The sequence below is a fragment of the Vigna umbellata genome, chromosome 11 (assembly GCF_029865625.1).
Source record: "Vigna umbellata cultivar VRB3 chromosome 11, Vumbellata_1.0, whole genome shotgun sequence".
Taxonomy (NCBI): domain Eukaryota; kingdom Viridiplantae; phylum Streptophyta; class Magnoliopsida; order Fabales; family Fabaceae; genus Vigna; species Vigna umbellata.
In genome coordinates this window covers 26,044,084-26,054,479 of record NC_142175.1, presented here as the reverse complement: position 1 = coordinate 26,054,479, position 10,396 = coordinate 26,044,084, and the positions used below count along the sequence as shown (strand labels likewise).

The following is a 10,396-nucleotide window of genomic DNA, read 5'->3' as shown; positions in this document are numbered from 1 at the left end:
TACAAAAACTTAAAAAGAACGAATGAGTTTACTTACCCACTTCACACAACAACTAAATTGATGGAAAAGAATTTCTTGCCACCAAGGAAGAACTCACACACAACCTAGATGATTATCAGGAGAAGGATAAAATGAGGATTTTTAGAGAGAAGAAGGAGGATTGTAGAGAGAAGGAGGAGAAAACTCTGAATTCTGGAAAGAAGAGGTGCATGCAAAAGTGGCTCAACGTTTGAAAATTTTGCTTATATACTACCGTAAAAAACCGATCGACCAACCAGATGCACACATCTGTTTTTCACTTTCTGAATTTTCTGAACATTCGTACTACACTTGGATTCCACTAAAAGCTGAATTTAATGGTTCTGACATATATATATATATATATATATATATATAATTATTAGATTTTGGATCAAATGAGGTCTAGAACATATATATAACTACCTTCTGATAACACGATTCTTTTATACATTCTAATAATCTAACGAAATTATACGTATATTTTAAACAACTAAAGGATTTTATAACGTTGCATTAATCTATATTTAGCAAATATCATTCTTCATTCATAAAATCTAATAATAAAATTTTTTTATATACTAAAAATAATGATACTTTAAAAACCGCGTAAAGAATAGTTTTATATTTCCCATAAGGTTTTTGTGGTTGAGCGTACCTCAGTAGGAATAACTACCCAACAATTATGGACCTTTTATATCATAGTCACACAATACTCATCATTGGGAGGAAAAGTCAATGCAAAAGTGCTACCATATTTATCATAACCAATTACCAACTTAATCAAATTACTTGGACACAAAAATAAAAAAGCTATGGAAACAAATTGATTTCAAATTAAGAGAGGTATGGCTAAGAATCACCAACTTTAACAAATTTTATGAATGCCTAATCTACACTTTCACTATATACTTTGGAAGAACTTTTCTCCCTTTCACAAAGCAATTGTTAGTTAAGATTCCTCCAAAATGCACCAACCTGTTCCTCTACCCCTCAAAGAAAAAAGTTGCTATTCTCTACAATGAAAAGAGTGACTCAGCTACCACCAGCGGCAGTGGTAGCATTATTGGCCAGTGACCACCGATCAATGCTACTAGTAGCTGTAAAGGGGTCAATGGCAGACCCTGTCAGTTCCTCTAACCCTTCAAAGAAATCATCTGATACCACTGTTTCTGTTGAGTCAAATTCATTTGCTTCTTCATCATCTTTCATCAGATCTTCCAACTCCTCTTCTATGCACTCTGACTTTGTACTGTGTTGTGCCACCTCTGATGAGGTCGCTGGAGAAACAGGTTTTGTGGTGGTTGTGTCTCCACCAGTCTGAGGTTTGTAGCGAGTGGAGCCAGCAAGGGAGCTTTTATGAGTAGGAGCAGGGTGGTCGTGTTCACCAGTGTATGTCACTATGAACATTGTTGGGTCCGATTTGTTCCTCTCCACCTGTTTTCTGGCTAAACATCCTTTTGAGCTGCTACATCGGTAATATCCCCTGTAAATCACACAACAAAAAATGTCTCGTTGGTTCTTTTAAGTTCATAACTTTAACCCCTTTTGGCTTTCTTTTAAAAAAAAAAGGCAAAATCTAACAACAAAGACTTGGTAAAGTGTAACAAGTCAAAGTCTGGCTTCTTAAAAATTGTACACACAAGTTTCCATTCATATCTATGAGATAAAGAAAATATAATTGTATTTGTGAGTTTTGTTTGAGTTTAAAACTTTTTCTTATTTTAGACTAGGAATTAACTACTCCATTAAACTTTTATTGTTAAAAAAGACGAAATTTTTTTTAGGTAAACCTTGGATATGGTGACCCTTTGATGGGTTTCTGTCCATATTTCCTCCATGCCCATATGTCTGAGGAGAGATTCCCAGCTGCCACATCACAAACCTTCTTAACCTGATTCTTCCTGTGGTTGAAAAAAAAACATGCATTTCAGACAAAGTCATGAATGAACCACAAAGACATGGTTTTTAAGAGCTAAATAAATTCAAAATCTTTCTGGATTGGAGAATCTAATTCCCATTCCATGAATTATAAAAAGGAAGAAAAAGGGCATATTAACCTTCTTTTCTGTTTTGGGGTGGAGGCAGAACCTGGTTGGGGAGGCTGCTTCTGTTCTTGCTGGCTACAAGGTGATTTGGACACTGATGAATAAGAAAAGGAAGAAAGAGGAGAAGAAGGTTGGAAGGTGTGAGGCTGTGGTTTGATGAAGAAAGGCTTGCAAAGCTCGTGAAGCTCTTCAATGGAAGGCCTTGCTCCATAGGGGTTCTCCAAAGGAGACACAACTTGACCTCCTTGTACAGCAGGGTTGTAAACAGAGAAGAAGCTGCGGGAAGTAGAAGGTGGGACAGAAGCCCCAAAATCAGATGAGGTGGTGGATACGGTTGTGGTGGCGGCGGCGGCGGAGGAAGTAGTGGTGCAGCTTCTGACTACGGCGTGGAGATCCCAATCTGGTTCCATAACAGTAAAGACAAGGTCTGAAAAAGTCTGGTACTGAGAGAGGACAAAGAAAAAAAAAAGGCGCTGACTTTTGTTTGAGGGAGAAAAAGATAAGATGCCATAAGTAGGAAAAGACATGTATATATAGATAGTAAGAGAAAGTGGACATTGAACAAAAGTCTACTCACAAACATATAAGCAAAATGTTTCTTGAACAACCATTTTTGACAACATTTAGACACGCGCACACGTGCCAAAATCTGAGTGGTCTAATTGGAAAAATTAAATGAAAATAGACCACTCAGATTTTGATACGTGTGCGCGTGTCTAAATATTGTCAAAAATGGTTGTTCAAGTATCATTACCCAACAAATAAGTCCTTATCTCTTTCCAAATTTAAAAAACATCATGTTAGTGTTTTTCTTTAATTTAGGACTTTATATAAGAAAAAACATATTAATGTAAATATTTATTGTAACAAAGAAGAAGTGAGTTAATACATACAATTGATTGTTAGAAGATTATTAATTAACATCATTTAAAAAAAATATTATAGTCAAACAAAATAACTGGTAACTATATATTTCAAAGAGAGATAATAGATGAGGAATTTGGTATCTATGTCCAAGTATGATGGTTCTCAAGTGCTTTCTGATTTGTGTTTCTTTTTTTCTCTTCTTCTTTTGTTATATTACTGTTTTATTATGGAAGCAGTTTTTGATTTACTTGGGTTGACATTTTAAAATGTCAAAGGTAGTGGTGAGACTTTTAGGTTTGGATTATGGCAAAGAATCACAGTTCCGCACGCATCTCTTCTCTTTGGGACTGTGACTGAAAGTAATTCATATGCAGACAAATAATTAAATATGAATGCTGTTGCCAGCTCACACAGGACAAAATTGTAGTAAAAACTTCTTGAGATGAAAGTGAAAAAACACATAGAAGGAAAGGAAGAGAAACAAAAATCATACTATTGAAGGGAAGGATTTTAATTAAAAATTATTCAAAATGTTTTTTTTTTTACATATGACTAATTTTTTAATCGTTTTAAGAATACTATTTAACATTTATCTTATTTCAGACAAAAGACAAGAAAATAATTTTTATAAATAACTATTTAAAAAATTAATTATATATAATATAACATTATACAGGTATTTTTTATACAAATATAAAATTAAAAAAAAATTGTTTTATCTAGTCTATTTTCTATGCAAAATAAGGATTGGTAATTAGTTCAATTGTGAAGACTATAGTCGTGAAGTTTTTTTCTCAAGTTTAAATATTCTCCAAAAATAACTAGTATGAGAACTTTTAGAGAAATTCATCAATATACAAACATAGCTATAAAAAGAAAAAATAAGTGAAAAACATTCAGCAAAAAAGAAAATCTCATTTTAGTGGTAATAATTGGATTGATGCATGTACTAACCTGCAACTCGACCATAAAAAAGAGAAAATTCAAAAGAGAAAAATACTTTGGCAAAAAAAATATTATTTTAGAATATTTTTTATTATAGTGAGTTTATGTGCAGAGTTTATCGAGTACTATTAAGAATAATTTTGAAGAGTATGCTGAAAATTTGTGTTGTCTGTTACAGAGCTAACTTAGTTAGAGAATTAAAAAAAAATTGACAGTAAAAATTTGTTTGACTAAAATTTGAGGTTTAATATGTGTATATTTGGTTATATATTTAATGAATGAGAAATCTTCAATACATTATTTTAGATTACCTGATTTTAATAAATTTTATATTATTTTATGAAAAGAAATTTAAAATATAACTTAATCTCACAAATTAATTTATCAAAAATATGAAAAATAAAAGGAATATCAGTAAAATCCAGCTGTGGGATAAATCCACAAATCTCATATATCAAATTTTGTATTAAAAAATAAATTTGAACTCTAACTCCACTCCAGAAATATGATTTTTAAAATAAAACTTACACTTACATAAAACATATAATACAAGATGATATGATAAGCTTGACTCAACAAAATCTGACTAGTACTAGAATAGACAATAATATATCATATGAGAAAATAAATTTTGATATCGTATAAAATAAATTTAAGTATATGTGACCTCCAAAGTTGTAATGAACAAAATGACTTGATAAAAAGAAATATACATCACATTTCATTTTTTTTCTTCCCTTACCATATTATTAGAAATCTTCAAACTAAACTTTCACCAACATTATAAGAAATTATACAAAAGTTTATTGTAAAGTGAATCTCTTATACCATTAAATAACCTACGCAGATTGTTCAGTGTTGGTACACAGTGTTGAGAGTAAAATAGTTATATAGTGTTAATTAAAAATTAATAATACTATATTTATTTATAAATCAATAAATTTACTACATAGTGTATTTTGTTGTTAAACAATATTATATTTCCATTGAATAACCTATTTTGTAGTGTAATAGCTAAAATAATTTATCAATATTTGATCCAGTTTTTAGAAGTCTCTTTCTTTATTAACTTTATGTTGTTAATCATTAAGTAAACAGCAGTTAAATTTTCATCAAAGTATTTTGCTAAAAATATATGATTTTATACACAAAATATCAAATTGTGTATAAATTAAATTATTTTTTAATATTTGAATAACTAAATATTTTCTATAAGAAATTATTTCAATATTATTTTATTATTTATGTCATTATCGTAAAAGTAATAGAGTTTGTCTAATTTATCTTCTCTATTATGTATTAAAAAGTCAAAATAAGTTATTTGTAGGTGTGCAGTAGTTAATGATATCCAATCAATAGATATTTATAAATAATGTTTTTACCCTGTTTCTAATATCTAATTAAATGTGTTTTATCATATAATACTTAACTGACATCTAACCAACTTGTGCACTTTTGTGCTGTATTGATTTTTAAACAAGGAAAACAAATAAAAATTATAAACTTCTATTTCGAATTAAATATTTTCATATTATTATTAACAACAAATTATTATATACAATGATAAATTGTAATAAAATAAATTTAAATAAAATAATATTGTTAATAATTTTTACATTTATTGTGGGTAAAAATAAACCAGAAAAACAATCTTAAACTTATATATTATATTTATCATTTGTAAATATTCATTTAAAAATACCAAACACACTTCTTATATAAATAACATACTTAGTTCTTGTACCTAAGCATTTAACTACATCCTATCCTGTTAGAGATAAAAAAAAAATATTGATTTCAAATTTTAGAAGAAAAACAATTTAGAAAATATAGCTGAGATATAAATTTACCTGTATTTAGTTTAAATTGTATTTGATTTTAATTAATTTTCTCCTCTAAGTTCATATTTCTTTTATCACACTTTATTTTAAATATTAAGAGGTATATTTCAATATTAAGTTTTAACAAATATGATAATGTCTTGAATTACTTAATAATATATTGGCTATGATATGTATTTTAATTAAATATCAAGACATATGTTATAACACTAGTTTTCAACAAATATATTATTATCTTTGAATACTTAATATACAGTATTCATAAAATTTTAAATATATTAAATATCTCTAAAACTATGCTATTTTTCTTTCTCTAAAATTTAAAAAATATATATTTTTGCTAGCAATAAGGATAGATAAAAAAATATCTGTGATAAAGATTTTAACATATGAATCCTTTAATTAAAAATAATTTTAATTGGTTAAAGATATAATTAATATTATGTTCAGATATTTATGAAAAATTTTATTTGCAATTATAAAAATGACCTATTAAATATGTTTAGATTTGTAAATAAACTTGTAAGACATATTTCATATTTTTAGAATTTTGTAGAAATATAAAGTATAGTTTTCCACAATACATCTATTAGAGGTCAGAAAGAGAGAATATGAATACTTTTAATAGATAGAATGGTCTCGGGAGAAAATTTACCGTTAAGGCATAAAAATTTACCAAAGGAAAGAGTTCGGTTCATAGTCCAACACTCCTAGGTTAAAATTTGTTCGAACTTTTCAAAAAGAATATTTATGTTTGTCGTGTTTATTGAGAACGGTTGGTCATTAATTTTTCTTGAAAGGCTAAAGAAAAATCGGTGTTTTTATCTCGGGAAGAATTCTAGGTCATTCAATTTCCTCGAGTGGCTAAAAGAAAATAATGGCGTGTTTAATTTCGTGCCCGTTGAGGAATTGTCAGCCATTCACTTTCATTCGGTTCTGTATGACTACTGAAACGTGGCGTTTCCATATTTATTTTCTCAGTTTTAGTTTTAATGTCAGTCAATAATTTGATATGCATCCAGTATTTGAAATAAGGTCAAAGTCAATAATAAAATGCTGATAATCTTAATTAACTATAAGGAATTATTACTACTCATAAAAAATTGTGATTATCAAATTTTATACATTACTCTTATTAAATTAGATGGTCAAAATTAACTTTAATTTACACTTTTAATATAAAAATCCAACTAAATTATGACTTGCATTTGTATATGATACTATATTATGCATTTAGAGTCGAGTAATAATTAATATGAATATAAGTACAATTATTTAAGAAATTATTTTATAATTTGGTTGTATTTTATTTACATTATATGGTAAGCATATTTGTAATTGTAGTTTTGAATTTTATAGTTAATTGAATATAAAGAAAAAAGTTAAATAATCAATAAAATTTTGAAAAAAAATTCTATTAATCTAATTGAAGAACCATAGTATAATATCAATAAGATCTGAGTTCAACCACATATGAGATTGACATTATTCTCTACTCAAAATCATAAAGCAATGAGTTAATGAGACTTCACCTTTATATAGTGTTTTATTTTCTCATTTCTATCCAATGTGGTACATAAACTCACTTGAAATTCTTTCTATTATTCGTAGGAGTAAATAGAGTTTCATGTGTGTTTAGAGTTGCTTTAAGCTTTGTACAATGGTTTGATCATCTGTCAAGTAAAGGAACCTAGTTGTCTTGTTTAAAGTTTCTAATGCTTTGATAATTTAGACTGCATATTTAGTTTGTAAGAGATTTATAGAAACTCTGATATTGGTGGTTAAACCTGTTGAATTTATGTTGATTGAAATGGTTGCATGTGGATTGTAATTGTTTGAATTATGTTGAATTGAAGGAATAAGAATCTGGCCATTTGAGGAAATTGGTATGCAAATCTGACATTGAAATATCTTTTAAACTAAACACTAAGTCAAGAATACTAATTTAGTCGTCTAAACAGGTCCTTGTTTCTCTAAAATCATTGAATGGAGTGTATAGGTTTCTGATGTGGAGTTGAGCGATGTTGGTGTAACGCTTAGTGGGAATTTTGCGAAAGCTTTGGTGCTGCGCAGTGGCAAGGTACTACTAAGTGTAAGTTTTCACTAACCATTTTAATTCTAATTCACTAAGCATTGTTAGTTGCAAAACCAACGACTAGTGCACCAGTCGCAACGTAGCAAGTGATAAATATCATTCTCTCCCAAGGTATTTGCAACATATGACAACTCTTCCTTTCATAACTCAATAACACATTAAAGTACACAAAAATATAAGAAACTCTTTTTAGTATTTTCATCAAACAGTTAGTCTGCAAGGAAATGTAAAATAGATTATTTACAATTTGTTAAAACTAAAGTTCATCCATTTCATTCTCATGCATTCAAAAACATCTCAATTCCATACTCAAGTCAAAATCAACTCAAAATTATACTCAAATCCTATCTCTAGTGACTTTGAGCCTATGATGACTCATCAAGTTCCAATTTCGTGAATCCTCAACAAGCAACCATGCATTATGTTCAAGAGCTTTAAGATTACTAATGAGTCATGTTATATCCCTAGGTACAAGCTTCATTAGGTGTTTAATTTCAATTATAGGTTCAAGTCATATTTCTCAATACATTAAGAACCACAAATCAAGCCATGGGTGATCAAGTCACAACAAGCATTAAGCATAGAAATCAAATATTAACTTTGAAATGTAAAAGCATATGCATTAACATCACAAAATATAAAAGATTTAGTTTATTACAACTAATCTCAACAAATAAGAAAATTCCTCAATGGTAGAGAACTTAGGGTTTTACAAATTGAAAAGATAAGGAAGAAATTAAAACCATAGAGAAATTCACGCCCTTTCCCAAGGTCCTTGGTAGTTCCTCCATGCTCTATTGTGCTTCCCCTAAACATCTCCATCTCAAATTCGTGACCAATCTTCCTTCTCAACCCAAAAGGGGCAAAATCACCATTGATGAAGATTGAAGGTCTAAGGAGGAGTGGGAGAGCTTCCCAGTACCCTAAACAACCTCTAAAGGACTCTCTTAGTCACTCTAGGTGAATAATGAAGTATGGGTGGAAGAGAATCTCTGAAATATCATGAAAAACATGTTTAAATAACCCATTTTGGTAAGTCAGCGCTGTCACCGCTAACCGCTAATTCTGTTGAAAAAACTAGTGTTCAACAATCACTATTCACCGCTCAATGTTGGAGCTCTCACAAAACTGGCGTTCAACGATCAGTATTCATCGCTCATTGACGTGAGTTGTACCAGTGAACAGTAAATAGTAAACAGTGACCTCCCGAAATAATTTCGTTTTCTCATTATGTTCATAGTATTTGTTAAGAAGTGGACTTTAAGGATAACTCAACCCCACAAAACCGACTTGTAAGGTGAAGTTTGCACCCACTTATATATTTTAAATTGGCCTTATCTTTAGTCGATATGGGACTTCCACTACACCCCCTCACACCGAGGCACATATATCATCTTGAACGTGAGACTAGACATTAATGGGTGGTCTAATACTGGCTCGATAGCGGATGGAACAACATGCCTAACAAACAACAAATATCGCTATGATAGGGTTTAACCATAGCTCTGGTATCATGTTAATAAGTGGACTTTAAGCCCAACTCAACCCCACAAAATCGGTTTTGCAGGGTTGAGTTAGGCTTAAAGTCCACCTCTTGACTTGTTATTTAGAGCCTAAGATTCTTTCACTAGTATAAAAATAGCGTACAACGTCGAATATTTTGAGCCTTTCACGTCGAATTCGAGAACGACGTCATATCAAGAGACGTTTAAATTGACGTCAAATTTTGTCAATATACGACATTAATTTAACGTCAAATTTTGTCAATATACAACGTTAATTTAACATCGAATTTTGTCAATATACGATGTTAATCAATTTTTTTTATTTTTTTTAATTAATTGTAATCCTTTTTTACAACTCTACGAAACTTGAAAAGCAGAACTATGAACGGTAATATAGGATCAACAACAAATAACAATAACAAACAACAAACAAGTTCAATCAAACAACAACAACAAACAAGTTCAACCAAACAACAACAAACAAATTCAAAAAAAAAAATAACAAACAAGTTCAACAAATAAGTTCTTCAAAACGAAAACGAAAACTAACCTTCAAAAGGTGGGTTCATCGAAATAAAGTGTTGCCACCAGTGAGAGAGAAAGCAAAATGCGTCTATGAAAGACAAGAACACGAAAATAATCGGTGAAAACAAACGAAAATCATACCTAAAGTAGTTAATTAACATGCATTTGTATCAAACGAAAGAAAGATTACGATGATCGTCAAACTCGTTCGAGAAAAGTTTGAGTAGAGCAGAAGGTCTCACATGCGAAGATAAAGTGAATGAATTTTCAATTTTCCGCTAAAATTTTTAATGAATTCACTAGCCTTTTGACGTCTAACACTGAGGCCTTCGATGTTTTATATCCTTTTACGTCGAATTATAATTCTAAACGACGTTTAATAATTGCATTTATTTACAAAATTGTCACCGATCATTTTTAACATTGACTATTTAGTGGTTAGACGTTGAACGGATGACATTATAAGTTGTTTTTCCACTAGTGTTTTGAGAAAAAAATTCTTATTGTCTTTACCACTACACTCGTCTCTGCCGACAGCAGTGCCATCTACTG

The 10,396-nt window shown here is 29.8% G+C and overlaps 1 protein-coding gene across 1 annotated transcript; it reads right to left on the bottom strand.

The window, feature by feature from the left end:
• Positions 1-823: 823 nt before the first annotated feature.
• Positions 824-2,603, bottom strand: LOC124843453 (WRKY transcription factor 22-like). Its single transcript, XM_088102344.1, has 3 exons — positions 2,079-2,603; positions 1,812-1,922; positions 824-1,504 (listed from the first exon to the last, which is right to left on the bottom strand). Exons 1-3 carry the CDS (start codon positions 2,591-2,593, stop codon positions 1,054-1,056), a joined length of 1,077 nt encoding a protein of 358 aa, XP_087958470.1. The 5' UTR covers positions 2,594-2,603; the 3' UTR covers positions 824-1,053.
• Positions 2,604-10,396: the final 7,793 nt, after the last annotated feature.